Raw genomic sequence first — 17,681 nt, 5'->3', positions numbered from 1 at the left:
TTAATCACTTGCCTTCAAAATCAATCTAATGAAGCATTTTTGCTTCATAAACTAAGAGGGCTTAATGTGAAAAACCTGTGGAAAGAAATTGTAGAGTTTACACATCTTTATGGGAATAGCTATAATACTACAGAGAAGGACAGACACTGATAATTTGTTACATATTCTATAATTTTCTACAAAGTAGAAGGTAACATGTAAACAGTGCAACTGTTACCTTTCTGGTTTTTATAAATGTGGCTATTAATTTATCATTCAAACTGAAACATTTATTTCTGAGTGAAAAGCAGTACAGACATTAATTATGCCTGGTGACATGCATAAACTGAAATATGCCTGGACAGTCTGTAATACATGAGCTTTCTATTTAATAGTAACATCACCCAACAAAAAATCTGGTCAACTTCAATATATGCCAACTGACTATAATTCAGCTTCAATTCCTCTCAAAGTAATAAAGCAGGATGAAAAATCAGGTTTTAATACCTGTGCTAACCACCTTATTTTAGCACTTAAAACATACTTTTATGTCCAACATACTTTTAATTATGTTTAATTTAAATATTATTTTTCATAAAAATATCCTATTTTAATAGGATTTTAAACAAAGTATCCTATTATACTTTACATTACAAAGAATTATTACATTACAAAGTTACATTACAAAGAATAATTCTTACCTAACCAATTTTAAAATGCCTTAAACATTTCCTAAATGATTGGAGGAAGAGGGTAGAATTATTTGGACATACTTGTTGGGGTATTTGCGAAAGATGTCCCTGATGACAACAATTGCCTCTTGGACCACATAATTTACTTTGGTCTGGATGAGATCAAGCAATGTGCTTACACAGCGCTCTGCAGATTGCTAGGAAGAAAAACATAACAAATAACAAGTCAGATGATCTCTCCAATAATGTAACTTCAATATAAAAATTACTTTGAAACATATGGGTGTACCAACTAGACTAAAACATCAGGCACTTAATTTGACCAAGATATACTAGAAGCTAGGCTATTTGATGGAGATACACTGAGGTTCCAGGTAAACTCCACATTTTATTCGTTGCAAAATAGAATGACAGATAAATCAATTCAAATGAAAATAATCATCTTGGATAGCTATGGAGGATAGAAATGTTAAAAAAGGATGAGTCAAGAAAGGTAGGAGGAAAGAAGAATTAAAAATAAGCCAAGGTAGATCTTTTTCCGGAGTTCATGGTAAGTGCAGACAACAGAAGGCATCCTTGAAATGAAACTGAAGGCTCTTGAAATGAAACTGCCAAATTGCTTGTGCACATACAAGTATATTTTCCAGGGAGAAGGTCCATATAACTTTTATTATATTTTCAAAGTTATCTGTGACTCAAAAAACTCTAAGGAAAATTTGCCATCTTCTAACTACATAACTGAAAATCTATGGCCTTAGATAAACTGCAATTCTCCACAGTAGTTTATCTATAAAACTTAGTCTTCTGTTAATCTTCTATTAATGAAGGGAATATGGCAGAATACAAGTGACAAAGCTAACGTACTGAGACTGTAAATCACAGTTTGAAAAAGGAGAAGGGTTTCAGATAAGAGACCCTACGAGTCAAGGACTGATTTCCCTATCACAAGGTACTAGGATAGGTCACCCCTTACATGCCTCCTGACAAGATGCAACAGAAAGTACACGGCAATGCCTAAGAAATACTTTTCACTAATACTGAAGAACATGAACATTACCAAACCTCTGGATTTAATTATCTAATGAGAAAAACAGGATCACTAAAATATAGCCAGTCAAATCCAGACTTTGGGAAATTGTACAAGCCTGATGACCTAGTCTCTGTAATAAATGGCACCAAAATTAAGTAATTAAAGACTTAAGAGACATTAACCAAATGCAATGTATGGATCTTCTTTAGATTTTTATTTGAACAAGCCAACTATAAAAAGACACTAAGACACAATTAGAGAAAACTGAACATGGACTGGCTCTTCAATGAGATTAAGAATTATTGTTGGGTACAGCAATGGTATTGTGACAATATATATTTTTAGGGACCTTCTCTATTTGGATACACACACTGGACTACTCTAATAAGATCATATCTGGGATCTGCATTAAAATCCAATAGCGGGGATCCTTGGGTGGCGCAGCGGTTTAGCGCCTGCCTTCGGCCCAGGGCGCGATCCTGGAGACCCGGGATTGAATCCCACGTCGGGCTCCCGGTGCATGGAGCCTGCTTCTCCTCCTGCCTATGTCGCTGCCTCTCTCTCTCTCTCTCTCTCTCTCTCTGTCTCTGTGTGACTATCATAAATAAAAATAAAAAAATTTTTTTTTAAATTAAAAAAAAATCCAATAGCACTCCACTTCCTGAGGGGGAAGAAGAAGATAAAAGCAGTAACGTGTTGATGCATGTTCAAAATGTATGATGTGTACATGAGAACTTATCAACCTTACTTTAGTATATGCCTGAAAATTTTGGTAATAAAATCTTTTAAAGGTACTAAATGAAACCACTTCAAGCAATTTAATAAAAACAAAACTGCATCTTGCAGTTATTCATATGATGACTCTGTTGCACCAGGAAATGGTTTTGCCATCTTTTATGTATTTTTTTCCATTTTTGGATTCTGTTTTATTCATTTTTGGCTAGTAATTCTTGTGCAGTTACTATAACAGCAAAATAATGGGAAAAATTTAAATATATAAATTGTGATAAATTATAAAGTATGTAAAATATACGCTGCTATAAGATTTATATTATCATAAATTAAATAATACATGGGCGGCCCCAGTGGCTCAGCAGTTTAGCGCCACCTTCAGCCTAGGGCGGGATCCCGGAGGCCCAGGATTGAGTCCCACATTGGGCTCCCTGCATGGAGCCTGCTTCTCCCTCTGCCTGTGTCTCTGCCTCTCTCTATGTCTCTAATGAATAAATGAAATCTTTAAAATAAATAAATAAATAAATAAATAAATAAATAAATAAATAAATAAATAAATAAATAATAAAATAATACAAATACAGTGGTTAACACAGGGCTTGGGATCCCTGGGTGGCGCAGCGGTTTAGCGCCTGCCTTTGCCCCAGGGCGCGATCCTGGAGACCCAGGATCGAATCCCACGTTGGGCCCCCGGTGCATGGAGCCTGCTTCTCCCTCTGCCTGTGTCTCTGCCTCTCTCTCTCTCTCTCTGTGTGTGTGTGACTATCATAAATAAATAAAAAAAAAAAATTAAAAAAAAAAAAAAAAAAACACAGGGCTTGATATAAAGCCCACATTTAGTGAGCCCTTCCTACAATTATTATAATAAAGACAGAAGGCCATTTCCTATGATGCATCAATAATTGAAAAATATTTAAGTCTGGGACATAATGGTGAGTTTTATAGAAGTTTGAGATGAAGCATAATCTTCTAGGTGTGCCACTAAATAACTGCTGAGAAAACAACAGAACTCACCATGTAAGGAAATGTAAACTTCTGTGTATCAAGACATCAAATGAAACAGAAATGGAAAATAATTGCTAACAAAATGAAAGATTAGTATCTTTAATTATAAAGGATTTTTTTTTTAGAACAACAAAAAATATTTTACTAAAACATAAGATTTACAGAAGTTTCCAAACAAGTCATACAAAATGGTCACAAGCTTTTTCTTGAAGGAAGGATTCTACACTTGACAGCAAAGTCACAATGTTATTAGTGAGGGCTGTAATGTTTGTTTAATGTTCCCATTTTGGCTCAAACAATCAAGCTTGTCCATCTATAGCGTTTAAATAAAGTTAGACTTGGCTAGAGAGCATATTCTAAAGAACTGGTTAGCTGCTTTTAACTGATGCAATTAGATCACCATAAAAAGGGGGAAAGGAGCCCATAAAATTAAAATAAAACTACCTCTCCCCCTCAAAAATAATAATAAAGAAAAACACCCACACCCCTGCAGCTAACCCTGACAACTACCTTCATTCACAGTGCTTTATACTTAAACTATGATGGGGGAAATGAATAAAAGCAGAGAGGGGCCACTGCTTTTAAACGTTTCACAACAATCCAGACGGTACTTCTAGCCTCTGCTCACTGCTTTACAACAGTGAATCAGGACAAGATATAGATTTGTTAATGTGCATTTAATCACCAAAGGACTGAAGATGTCTGGGCTTTTATTCTGTAATGTTTCTAAGACTGTGTCCATTAAATGCAAACAAAAAAGGAAGAAGTCTTGGCAGAACAGAAGAAGTGATGCACACTTGATGATCAGATCAATTTTAAATATTATTCATGGCATATAGCCTAGTCCATGCTCTACCTGTTTCTATGGCGTGGGCTTCGTTGGTCTTCCACTGCTCTGCTACATCATTTGCTAACGGATCATCTGGATTGGGAGCACTTAACAAAGCCTGGATCGATAGCAGAACTGTGCGGATCTGCAGTGCTGGGGACCACTTATCTTTCAAAATATCTAAACATATTCTTCCCAACTTGTCTACATTAGGATGATAAATTTTGGTCATGAAACGTACTTTAGGGGCTGCCATCGGGTATTCTTCTGGAAGGAATAGTTCCAGTTTAAAAGTCCCTCCCTCAAAGGGGGAATCCTGGGGGCCAGCAATGACCATATGAAAATAACGGGCGTTGCTCTCATCTGGTTCTGCTTTAATTCCAGGAACTGGTTCTGCCAGCAAATGCTGGGTTTCCTTGATAATCCTGTGGGGCAGCCCGGCCATCTTGTCAGATCCCAAGTTCGGCCTCTGCTCTCGACCCTCTATAAAGGATTTTTTAAAAAAATCAATGTGGAAAAGCCCAGAGGAAAACGGTGCACAGGACGCAAACAAGCAATTCCAAATGGCTAACAAAAGAAAAAATGCTCGGCTTCAGCAGAGATCAAAGATTTGGTTACAAAGTCTTCTTTATACTATTATTTGGAAAAATAGTAAGAACTTCAAGGTCCAATAAGAGGAAGATCAAATAAATAATGAAGCAATCATATATTATGTCTATAATCCACAAAAAATTATGTCAAATATTAGTAAAATGGAAAAATGTCCATGTATAATTTAATGAAAATGGCAGACTACAAAGTAAATACTATTTTTAGGATGATCTCATTTGTGTGAAAAGTACACCTGTGTACAATAGACTACAGAGACAAAGACTGAAAATCACATCCATGTCATCTCTGGGAGGGTGGAATGAGTAGGAGAAAATACAGTGTTCCTCTTTCACTTAACACTGGTCTTATTTTATATATATACTTTTAGTAAATAGTTTTCCTAACAGGAAAAAATAGAACTTTTGTTTTTAACTTAAGGGATGAGACACACATCAGTACCTTATTTGATTTACAAAAATTAGAAACAGTAAACAGTAAAAACAGTAAACAGTAAATTAGAGCAGAAGACTAGGAAATTAGAGCTTAGTGTCTTAATCTCTCTCAAAGAAATGAAGTCATTTGATTGTATTTGGAAGACTAAGGACCCAGGGGTTTATCTCCTCCTTATAGAAACAGGTATACGCTGTAAATATATAAAACTTTGTAAATCATACCTCAATAAAGCTGGGGGTTGGGGAGTAAAATCTAAAAAAAAACAAAAATCAGACAAAAGAGAAATAGGCAAAAATTACTGAAAAAACTATACTATGGGATTGCCTTTCCAATGCTATTTGTTGATTGAGCAGTTTACTGCTTAATCTTTAATCTAGCCAAGGGAATGTAAGAAAATTATATATTTTTGGACACCTGGGTGGCTCCGTGGTTGAGCCTTTGGCTCACTCAGGTCATGATCCCAGGGGCCTGGGATCGAGTCCTGCATCAGGCCCTACAGGGAGCCTGCTTCTCCCCCAGCCTATGTCTCTGCCTCTTTGCATCTCTCATGAATAAATAAACAAAATCTTTAAAATATATATATTTTTTTCCACTTCAGGATACTTATAGCAATATAGAAACAACTGTACTTATACTTACAGTTATGATAAAAATACAACTCAAACTCTTAAAGACACCTGAACTTTCTAATAGGCCCTGCTCTTGCACCTAAACATTAAACTAAAATTCATTTTTTCTCATCTGTCATATCTTTAGAACCACTACACATTACAAAAAAGGGTTAAGAAGCCCTGAAAGAATGCAGCAGCTTGGTTTAGAGGCCACCCAGGAAGTCTACTACAATTCCCTCATTGGTTCTTCTCCCTTCCCATTAATGCTTAGTTAGAAATAGGCAATCATCATCTCTCCTGCCCCAATTACTGAGTCTGGGCCAGGCAACTCTTTCCAACTGATAACCTTCAGGATTGAAACAGGTCTAGGAAAAGTGCTCCAACAAATGCAGGCAACCTAAAAGAGCACTAGCTAGAAGACAGGAGTCTTAAAGGCTGATCTTACATTTCTAGACAAAGTTCATTCCTCGCATACTCTCATATTCCCACGAGGGCACCCTGAGTCAAAGGAAGAAGTGAAAGCCATCAGAAGTTTATCCCTTCCAGGAGATAATGGAATATTTTTCCATTAGTCACAATACATGGCATTAACAGCCTCTAGGAATCCAGATGGAGAATACTTTCTAGTAATTCCAGGGATAGAAACTCTCTTTTAACTTCTGAATGATATAATTTTGTATTAGTTATTTAGAGCTTTGCCAGAGAAGTCAATGAGACAATGACAGTCTGGCAATGAAAAGCACAAAGTGACTCTTACGCTACCAAAATCCCTCTGAAAATTATCTAATAATAAGTGGGTAAGAAAAGTAGTAAGAAAAGAAAAAGAAGAAAAGATAAGAATGTGAAGAGTGGTGATACAAAAAGATGTATCAAGATCTGATAATCAGACATGCCCATTTCTCATTGGAGCAACAGAATTTTAAACACCTGAAGCAACTAAGCTACGAGAACCAAGAGTAGAGGATGCTTGGGTGGCTCAGTGGTTGAGTGGCTGCCTTCAGCTCAGGGCGTGATCCCAGGGTGCCGGGATCGAGTCCTGCATCGGGCTCCCTGCATGGAGCCTGCTTCTCCCTCTGCCTGTGTCTGCTTCTCTCTCTCTCTGTCTCTCAAGAATAAATAAATAAAATCTTAAAAAAAAAAAAAAAAAAAAAAAGAGAGCCAGGAGTAGAAACTGGGATGAATTAACTTCTTGCTCCAACTAGTCTGCTGAATGATTTACCAATGGTAACTACATGAAGCAGTCATCTCAAATAAAAACAAGGAAAGCCAATCAGGAACTTGGCTTTTACAGACACTTCTCTGACACAGCATGTTTTTTTCCGTTCCCATGAAGTACTGAACAGACTATACAAATTATTTTAGTATCCTTGAGAAATCATATGGTCCAACCCTCTGACTTTAAGCAGAATTGCAAACAGTCAAGTAGCAAGAATACTACTGAATTCTACCCCCTCTGAATCCACACCATCACAGCAAACAGAGGCCTTCATTAATTCCAACATATTTCTGAATAATGAAGACTAAAATGGAGGACCGGAGACTGATAAAGCAGGGCAGTGTCAACTGTAGCCCATACAACTGGAAGGCTGCAACCAAGCTAAAAATTGAAACAAGTTCAACTCCGTGCCCTAAAGCAGAAACATGTTAGTCAAGATCCCTGCTTATGTTCACAGAAGTCCTGACTGACTTTTCTGTTATCCCATTCTTAAATATAAATGGGTTGCAATTTACTATATGCATGCTATACTCTTCAATTAAAAAATTATACAGACATTGAACAATCACCATACGATACTCCAGATAATTAAATTTAAACTGCAAACACGGGCAGCCCTGGTGGCGCAGCGGTTTAGCACCGCCTGTAGCCCAGGTTATGATCCTGGAGACCCAGGATCGAGGCCCACGTTGGGCTCCCTGCATGGAGCCTGCTTCTCCCTCTGCCTGTGTCTCTGCCTCTCTCTCTCTCTGTGTATCTCTCATGGATAAGTAAATAAAATCTTAAAAATAAATAAAAAATAAATAAACTGCAAACACAAAACACTGTCCCCAGAGACTAAGAAGCTAGCGCAATCACACTAAAAGGAATGCCGTGAAAGAAGTACCAATAAAAAGAAAGAGCAATGAAGAGAGGCGCCATGGAATAATGGCTGTGCAGAGGCCAAATAAGCAATAAGCCAGGCTGGAGCAAGTGAGAGGACAGAGGACTAGAAGACAGAAGGGTCCAGGACAAAAGAAAGTATACAGATTTCATACTATGCTTGAAAAGCTGGAAGAATATAGGGATGCTATGAAGACACATAATGCAAGAAAAAAAAGAAAGGCCATTACAGAAACTCCAGAAAAACAAAAGACTCTGTAAGAAAGAAAATACAATCATTTGAATTATACTGCTCTACATATTTGGTCATAATATGCATATAACGTTTTGCAAGCTTTCAGTTGATAGAACAATAAACGAAGGCCTTGTATCTCAATTTACAAAGATAATTGATATAGGAACAACAAAACCTCATGATACAACTATTGGAGAACATGAATAAATAATTAAAAAAAAAAAAAGAGGCAATTTCCTTTCGATGCCTGGGTGGCTCAGCATTTGAGCATTTGAGCATTTGAGCCTTCAGCTCAGGGTCAGCTTAGGGCATGACCCCAGGGTCCTGGGATAGAGGAGATAGAATCCTACATTAGGCTCCCTGCAGGGAGCCTGCTTCTCCCTCTGCCTATGTTTCTGCCTCTCTCTCTCTCTGTGTGTCTCTCATGAGTAAATACAATCTTAAAAAAAAAAAAAAGAGGTAGCTATTGGAGAACAGGAGGGTTCAAAAGTAGGAATGGTGGGGTAGAGGGATCCCTGGATGGCTCAGCGGTTTAGCGCCTGCCTTCACAATCAGGATGTGATCTTGGAGACCCAGGATCGAGTCCCACATCGGGCTCCCTACATGGAGCCTGCCTCCCTCCCTCCGCCCCCCTCCTCTCTCTCTCTCTCTCTCTCTCTCTCTCTCTCTCTCTCTCTCGTCTCTCATGAGTAAATAAAATCTTAAAAAAAAAAAAAAAATATTCCCTCTAGGAATCTTAACTGTGTGCTTCATTATTTTTAAAAAATTTTCTAAAGCATTTTTAAAAAAGCAGTGAAGAGCACACTCTGAATCCCATAATGTGATCACAACTACCATTAGACACTTGCCTCCACTTTGATGGCACACCGTCCGATGGCCCGCACAGCTTTGCGAACAAAGTCAACATCCACCTCTGTGGCATATTCCTTTAACTCTGCCAGAACCTATTAAAAATCCAGGAAGTAGACAATCATTAAGGATTCTCAATCAGTGATTTCATAGCCTAGCTTCTTGTGAAGACCAGACCTTAACATCTAAGTGATTTATAAACTTGAGTCTGCTTTAAGTCTGACCTGAGCAATGTTGGCTTGGGATGCTAAACGAATCATGATGTCCAGTTTCTCTAGTTTAACATAGATAGGATCATTGTACTTCACAAAGAAGACTTTGATTTCCTGCTTCAAGATTTCAGGCCTGTGGTACACAGAAACACATGATAAGTGGAACATGTATTGATATGCCCTTCTAAATCTGTATTAGTATCTAATTAACCTAAATAGATATTAGATTGTTATCTAATCCATGCTTCTCTGCTCTCCAGCCACTCCTCCTCCTCATCCAAACCTCACACACTTCCTTTATACCCCCTAACCAGTTCCCCATTTGGCAGACCATTTTTAAGGGTTAGGGCACTTATTGCTAAGAACTGCTGGAAGAACAAAAATCTGACTCTAAACTATGGCCTAAGTCATATAAAGCAAGCACTACTGGTCCACTATTAGCAGACCTATCAGGAAACAAACTAAACTGTAGAGCAACACCAACTGTTTATCACAGGAACACTCCAAAAACAAATGTTAGTCTCTCCGGATTCCAGGCAAGTTGCCCTATAATAAAACATTTTCATTTCCATATATTAACAAGAACTTAACACTGGCCTCTGTAATATTGATATTATTAAGCTTAATTCAAAATCACAAACACTTTCATCACCAATTCATTGTTTCCCAACCTTTTTTGGACAATTAGATTGATATTCCTCAGGGCGACGTACTGCACCTCTGGTTCCCCAGACAGCAAAGTGACAAGTGGAGGGGCCAACTTCTTCAGCAGCATGTTATAGTAGTCAGAGTCCTTGGGTAACAACTCTAGAAACTTCATTAGGACTTTTACCGCTGAAAGAACCACGGCTGAGTTGGCATGAGATAGCCGGGGAGTTACACGCTCACAGATGCTAAGGGCAGAAAAGGAAAATTAGTATCTTAAATTATAATTTCTTGCTCAATCCAGCCCATAGCGCACTGTATCAGAGTCCCATGGCCCAAGAATTAAGAAACTAGACAATCAGTTAGAAAGTCAAAGCTCCATGTGTAGACAAAACTGGGATCTTGCACTGCAGAAGCTTCATTCCCAGCAAGCTACAGACAGAGCAGAGCAGGGCCATCAGAAGACTTCAGGAAACCAGCAATAAGGGATGCTTAAACTGGAAGGAAAGTAGACAATATCCAAAACATTTGAGGCTCACACCATTTACCCTCCTGTTTTAGTCTTCTCTGCTTCCCCATATTATATAAGGCTCCCTGCCTTAGAGTCCACTTCTCCTCTGCCTACAGGATGTCAAATTAAGTTCTGAGAGTTACTTCATAGTTAGAGATATCAACCAACCGTGACTGAAGTTTCATAAGATGCAGGAGGTGAGTTGAGCAGGAAAACAATACAACCCCTTGTCTTCATGATAATAAAAAAATCTCTGAAAAGTTTGTTTTTGTTTTTTTAAGATTTATTCATGAGAGGCAGAGACAGAGAGGCAGAGACACAGGCAGAAGGTGAAGCAGGGCCCTACCAGAAGCCTGACACAGAACTTGATCCCAGGGGCCTGGAATCATGACCTGAGTCGAAGGCAGACACTCAACCACTGAGCCACCCAGGCACCCCTCCAAAAGGGTTAAGTGACAGAACACCACTACAATATTCTCCCAACCTCCTCCCCCAAACACTTAGTCCCTGCTACCTACACTTAAAGGCCTCACTAGATCTTGAGTTTTTAATTATCTGTTGAGGGTTCTTCAGAAATTAACCTAATTTTGATAGCTCTTGGGCAACATGAGAGGCTAGCTGATTATATTCAGTTAAGTTCAAGATAAGTACACAGGGCTTCTCTCCCTTCCTCCTGTATCTAACTGGCTCCTTGACCTCCCTCAGTTCTTTATACAAATGGCACCTTCTTAGTGAGGCCTTCCCTGACTACCCTTTTACAAAATAGAATTCCTCATCTCCAAAAGTCCTGCATATCTTAGACCTCCTCCCTACTTTATCTTTCTCATTAGTGCTTATCATCCTCTGACATTATACTGTGTTATATGTATTTCTGCCCCATCCCTCAGAATAAGTGTTCATGAGGGCTATGATTCTGTTGACAGTATATACTCAGGGCCTAGAATAATACCTGCATGTAGCACAGCCTCAATAAATATTTGCTACGTGAATGCATGAGTAAGTGTGAGATGTTGGGTAGCCTGGGTGGCTCAATGGTTTAGCGCCACCTTCAGCCCAGGACCTGATCCTGAAGACCTGGGATGGAGTCCCACCCATGTCGGGCTTCCTGCATGGAACCTGCTTCTGCTTCTTCCTCTGCCTGTTTCTCTCTCTCTCTCTCATGAATGAATAAATAAAATCTTAAAAAAAAAAAAAGTGTAAGATGTCAATGACTAACAAAAAATAAAATTCTACATAAAGTCTTTCCATAAGATTACATGTACTTTTTAAATGACACTTGTAGTTTTGATAGTGGAAAGAAACGATCAGGGGGAGCTTTAGTTAGGTCCAGAGGGAACAATTTCCCAGACAAGTGAAGAGAACTTACGTTATGGTAACTTGAACTTCAGCCAGGCAAGGAAGGTTCTTATCTACCATAATTAAAACATGTCAACTTTAATGAAGAGCCAACATTTCTTCTGAAGTACTTTACCTAGTACAGTGCCTATATACACAGAATGCTCAAGAAAATCTGTAACAGTGAACTTGGTAAAGGGCTGAGGAGAACAGTTCAGGTGCACCTTCCAAAATCTTTTCCAAATTCAGACTGATATGATTTCTGTATCTAATAAAGACACCAAATGTTTTGTGGACTTTGATACATTTTTTTCTACTACTGAATTATAGGTATAGTTCAGCTCAGTAACTAGTATCAAGTCACTTAGTATGTATTTAATAGAATGAAAAGTTTGTCACAGTGGTAAGAGACACTCAAAAACCTTTGTGTGCCAAATGGCCAGACACAGCTGTATGGGAGATGTGGACCAAATTTCAGCAGAGGGTAACTGCAGTATTCAAACAATACACACCTTATAGGAAGAGATATTTTTGCGTGGTTCACTCTACCACCTAAAATGTTCCTAAAATCCAGTGGGAAAATACCACAGAGATAGCAACATCTACCCCACAAATCACTAATCTTTGCCAACATAAGAGATTCTTATTCTAATACAGACAGTAGAACTTATTCAAACAGGCAAATCTCCCAGATACTACCCAGGAAAACAGAACGGACCTCTGAGCCTCCCGGTCATCTTTAGGGTTGTAATTAGACAGGCAGTCCAAGATGAAAATCTGGCCCCATTCAGTGCACTCATTCAGGGCTGTCAGCAGCTTGTTAATGTTCTGTGGGTTCAGATCGAGTAGGTTGCTGTTTGGGTGAGATTCACTGATTTCAGATAATGCTGCTACAGCATTAGCCACCACCTGGGAAAGAAACAGACATGACCCTAATTTACCAAGAATAGGACAATTATTAACAAATACTTAATTTTCTCTGGATCACTTCACAGATCTCACCTCATAACCATTCCTCAACATTTTACCTAATCAGCTAGAAACATAAACTGCATTCAAAACATGTATTAAAGCACCAATAATGGCATATATAGCTTCCTGGTGGTCAGGATCCCAGAATTAAAACGATTCATGTCTTAGCAGAGAGTCACACACAATTTACTATTAAAACATTAACAATTTTAATAGTATTCAACATTATCATTAGAATCAAGACATATGACCAGTTTTAGGATGAATAAAGTTTAAACATGTACAGTAGGCAAGCAAAGGACAGAAAAATCTAGACTAAATAATTTTAAAGCTGTATGGGTATATGTGTATAGGGGGGGAATTGATACTGTCAATCATGTCATGAGTCACAGAGTGAGAAAATGTAAGCTTGAAACCTTAGTTCACTATTGAATGACGTTAGGAGATGTTCCACATCTGAAAACTTGGGATAATTTTTTTTTTAAAGATTTTATTTATTTATTCATGAGAGGCACAGAGAGAGAGACAGGCAGAGACCCAGGCAGAGGGAGAAGCAGGCTCCCTACAGGGAGCCTGATGTGGGACTCAGTTCCGGGTCTTCAGGATTACACCCTGGGCCGAAGGCAGGCACTTAACTGCTGAGCCACCCAGGGATTCCCAAAACTGGGGATAATTTAATCCACCTCACGTTTATGGCTTAAGGATCAAATCAGATAACACACTTAAGTGCTTTCTATAAAGTCTTATGCAAATTTTATTTTATTTTTTTTTCTTATGCAAATTTTAGGTGGTACTACTACCATAACTCATCAAGACTTAAGTTACACAGTTTTTCACATTAACATCTCTGAAACCCAGATGCATTCTATAATCAAAGGCATTTCAGTTGGGGGTGCAGACAGTTAAATGTCCAACTCTTGGTTTTGGCTCAGGTAGTGATCTTATGGTCATGAGAATGAGCCCACATGGTGCTCCACGCTCAGCACATAATCTGCTTAAGACTGACTCTTATCATAAAAATGACTGACTCTCCTTCTCCCTTTGCCCCTCTCTACCACACACTCACATATGCACTCTCTCACATAAATACATCTTTAAAAAAAAAAAAAAGAGGGAGAATGTCAGTTTAACAGGAAGCACATTTCTTTCCAACTAACATAGAAAATAATAATGCATCTTAGGGATCCCTGGGTGGCGCAGCGGTTTGGCGCCTGCCTTTGGCCCAGGGCGCGATCCTGGAGACCCGGGATCGAATCCCATGTCGGGCTCCCGGTGCATGGAGCCTGCTTCTCCCTCTGCCTATGTCTCTGCCTCTCTCTCTCTCTCTCTCTCTGTGTGTGACTATCATAAATAAATAAAAATTTAAAAAAAAATAATGCATCTTATAATCAATGCCATCTCAGAATCAATGAAATATGGTACCTCAAATATAACCTTTCAGGCAGTATGATATATGAAAGATTGTGACCTAGGGGCACCTCAGTGGCTCAGTTGTTGACCGTCTGCCTTTGGCTCAGGTCATGATCCTGAGTTCCTGGGATCAAGTCCTGCATCAGGTTCCCTGCAGTGAGCCTGCTTCTTCCTCTGCCTATGTGCTATGTCTATGCCTCTCTCTGTGTCTCTCATGAATAAATAAATAAAATCTTTAAAAAACTGCTCCCTAATATAATAAAGTATACTTGGGGGCACATGGGTGGCTCAGTCAGTTAAGCAACTGATTCTTCATTTCAGCTCAGGGCATGATCTCAGGGTCGTGAAATAAAGCCCTGTGTCAGGCTCCACGCTGAACATGGATTCTCTCTCTCCCCCTCTCCCATCCCCATCCTTGCTCACACGCATTCTCTAACTTGAACATGGATTCTCTTAAGATTCTCTCTCTCTCTCTCTCCCCCTCTCCCATCCCCATCCTTGCTCACACACATTCTCTCTCTCTCTCTCTCTCTCAAAAAAAAAAAAGAAAAAAAAAAAAAAGTACACTTGTATCCTGACTTACAGATCTGGGAATCCACATTAGTTGCAAGGAAAAAAGTGATTACTCTTTAACAAAATTATAGATTATTTCTGATATAACTAATACATTTACAGCCAATGATGTTCATTTTAAAAATTGCAAAAGCACCCAAAAAAAAAAAAACCCACAAAAAAAAAAAAAAACTATAGTATGGTCCTATACAAGTGAATCCAAAGTCGCATTTTTCAAAAGTACTCTCTATGCCCAATGTGGAACTCAAACTCACAACCCCAAGATCAAAAGTCCCATGCTCTATCAACTGAGCTAGCCATAAACCCCTAAAACCACATTTTGCAATGAAGTTCCCAGATGTTATATGACTTTTAATCACATAATATACTTATGACAATATTATTACATAAAAGATATGGTATCACGGGGTGCCTGGGTGGCTCAGTGGTTAAGCAACCAACTCCTGGTTTCAGCACAGGTCATGATTTTAGGGTCCTGGGATTTTCACTCAGTGCAGAGTCTGCTTGGGATTCTCTGCCCCGTCCTGCTCACATGCATACACTCTCGTTCTCTCTAAAAAAATAAATCTTTTTTTTTTATTTAAGATTTTATTTATTTATTCATGAGAGACGCAGACTGAGAGAGAGACGCAGAGACACAGGCAGAGGGAGAAGCAGGCTCCACGCAGGGAGCCTGATGTGGGACTCGATCCCGAAATCACACCCTGGGCCGAAGGCAGACACTCAACCACTGAGCCATCCAGATGTCCCAAATCTTTTTTAAAAAGTATGCTGCTACAAATGGAACCATCTTCAGCTATACTTCAGTGATCACAAAATTCCAAGATGAAAAATCAAAGGCTCATTTGATTATAGATATATGATTTAACCATTACTAAGAAAAATCAGGAAGAATAATCTACTCCACCTACCACATGGTACCATGTATAAAGTTCTTTTCTTTTTGTCTGCTATCATCAAGCATGGGATATAGTGACAATCAAAAAGCATGAAGAGTGAAATACTAATCCCCTCCATCATCTCAGGGGTTTTACATGCAGGGAAAAGAGATTTCCCATGTACTATACACTTGATATAACTGATTATGGTATAAAGGATCAAAATATCATATCAGAAGCCCAAATGCCTATTTTCAACTATTACTGCCAACACATGCCCAATCGTAGTTACTGGCTGTCCAAGATCCTAGGTCCTACCATAACTTACCATTTCTGCCAGTTAAATCCTTTTAATGTTTAAAAAAATTACATGCTAACTATAAAGTATGTTAATAGGAAATGTAGAAAAAAAAAGGAAATGTAGAAAAAAAGGTCAGAATTGAGGGAGTGTGGAAGCAATGTGGAATAAAGAGAACAGAAGGATGCTGAACAGAATGAACAACGAGAATTCCTCTGTCCTTATCATAGGCAATTGAAAATTAAACCAAGTGTATAATGTGGCTAATGAAGTATATGTTCTGGTGGCAAAAGAGGCAATTTCCTCTCATTATCACATTAAAACAAAAAAAGAAACAGGGAAAAGTAAATCTAATTAAAAGATCCAGAGAGACCAGATTATAGGATTATGTTTAGAAAAGCTTACATTGAGAAAAGAGATTGCTACCAATTACTGAGCCAATGGCCAACTAGAGAAAAAAGCATCATCAATAACAAAATTCTGCTGTTCCTCTCTTCAAGTTCCTTCTGTTCTATCTTTTCACTTTCATCTCCTAATCCTCACAGGAGGTTATGGTTTCAGAAACATACTATGGAGGGCCTGTAGGGACCGCTTAGTGTTCTCCTGGTCACTAAACTATGTTTCCCTCAGCCTAATGGGAGCTTACAATAAGCTAGTCACACTGAATCTGAAGTAGAGAAAACATACTGACTTCAAAACAGAAACTGGGTAGTTAGGGTACACAGGACAACTCACTCGTCAACGTTTATGCTCTGTTTCTTTGGAATTGTGTACTATGTATATAGCACATACATCATCTGTTTCTAAAAATAAACTTTAAAAATAATAGATTGAAACTTAAGATTTGGGATGCCTGAGTGGGTCAGTGGTTGAGCGTCTGCCTTTGGCTCAGGGCATGATCCTGGAATGTGGGATCAAGTCCCCTATAGGGCTTCCCTGCAGGGAGCCTGCTTCTCCCTCTGCCTGTGTCTCCCATAAATAAATAAATAAATCTTAAAAAAAAAAAAAATTTAAGATTTACTTTCTCTTTCCAAAAGACTTCTCTAAAGGATAATTTAGTATCACAAAGTGCAAATTGAACCCTTGCCCTGATACACTCATATGTTAAAACAAAAGTTATATCTCTTTCACTTGAACTATCACTTTGAATTTGAGTAAGAATCACATGCACATTTCTCCCCTAGAAATCTCTAGTTTCTCTTAAGAAACACTGCCAGAAAAGAATAATAGCCTTTTAACTAAAATCTCAAAAAGACCCTACAGTTCTCAATAAAGATTTTTTTTAAGATTTTAAGAAATCTCTACACCCCCTCCCAAAAAACAAACAAAATGAAGAAATCTCTACTCCCAATATGGGCTCGAACTCACAACCCTGAGATAAGAGTAGCATGTTCCACTGATTGAGCCAACCACGTACCCAGAAGAGTTTCTAAAGAAGTTTTGCTTAAAAATGGATTTATATAATTTTTTTTAAATTTTTATTTATTTATGATAGTCACAGAGAGAGAGAGAAGCAGAGACACAGGCAGAGGGAGAAGCAAGCTCCATGCACCGGGAGCCCGACGTGGGATTCGATCCCGGGTCTCCAGGATCGCGCCCTGGGCCAAAGGCAGGCGCCAAACCGCTGCACCACCCAGGGATCCCTAAAAATGGATTTATAAATAGGATTTCTTAAATGAGTTTTCTCAGTACATTAGCTGATTCACAAAAAGTTGGCATCTAGGGTACAAAGGAAAACATACA

At 38.6% G+C, this 17,681-nt stretch overlaps 2 protein-coding genes across 3 annotated transcripts in view; both read right to left on the bottom strand.

The window, feature by feature from the left end:
- The window catches only part of AP2B1 (adaptor related protein complex 2 subunit beta 1), a 132,785-nt gene that overhangs the window by 81,126 nt on the left and 33,978 nt on the right, over positions 1–17,681 (bottom strand). For both annotated transcript variants that reach the window (XM_041724558.1, XM_041724559.1), the window contains exons 6-10: positions 12,526–12,716; positions 9,988–10,209; positions 9,329–9,449; positions 9,104–9,199; positions 753–868 (exon numbers count right to left, since the gene is read on the bottom strand). In XM_041724558.1, coding sequence (XP_041580492.1) covers positions 753–868; positions 9,104–9,199; positions 9,329–9,449; positions 9,988–10,209; positions 12,526–12,716 — 746 coding nt within the window. The remainder of the gene's footprint in view (positions 1–752; positions 869–9,103; positions 9,200–9,328; positions 9,450–9,987; positions 10,210–12,525; positions 12,717–17,681) is intronic.
- On the bottom strand, positions 4,239–4,739 carry LOC121472912 (ubiquitin-conjugating enzyme E2 N-like). Its single transcript, XM_041724561.1, has one exon. The coding sequence runs from the start codon at positions 4,710–4,712 to the stop codon at positions 4,254–4,256; it is 459 nt and encodes a 152-aa protein (XP_041580495.1). The 5' UTR covers positions 4,713–4,739; the 3' UTR covers positions 4,239–4,253.

The sequence above is a fragment of the Vulpes lagopus genome, chromosome 12, assembly GCF_018345385.1.
Source record: "Vulpes lagopus strain Blue_001 chromosome 12, ASM1834538v1, whole genome shotgun sequence".
Taxonomy (NCBI): Eukaryota; Metazoa; Chordata; class Mammalia; order Carnivora; family Canidae; genus Vulpes; species Vulpes lagopus.
Note: the sequence above shows the minus strand (reverse complement) of the source record. Positions and strands in the feature narration are given on the sequence as shown.

Coding starts and splice junctions, on each gene's coding strand:
- LOC121472912 (XM_041724561.1), bottom strand. CDS start 4,712: ATGGCCGGGCTGCCCCACAGGATTATCAAGGAAACCCAGCATTTGCTG.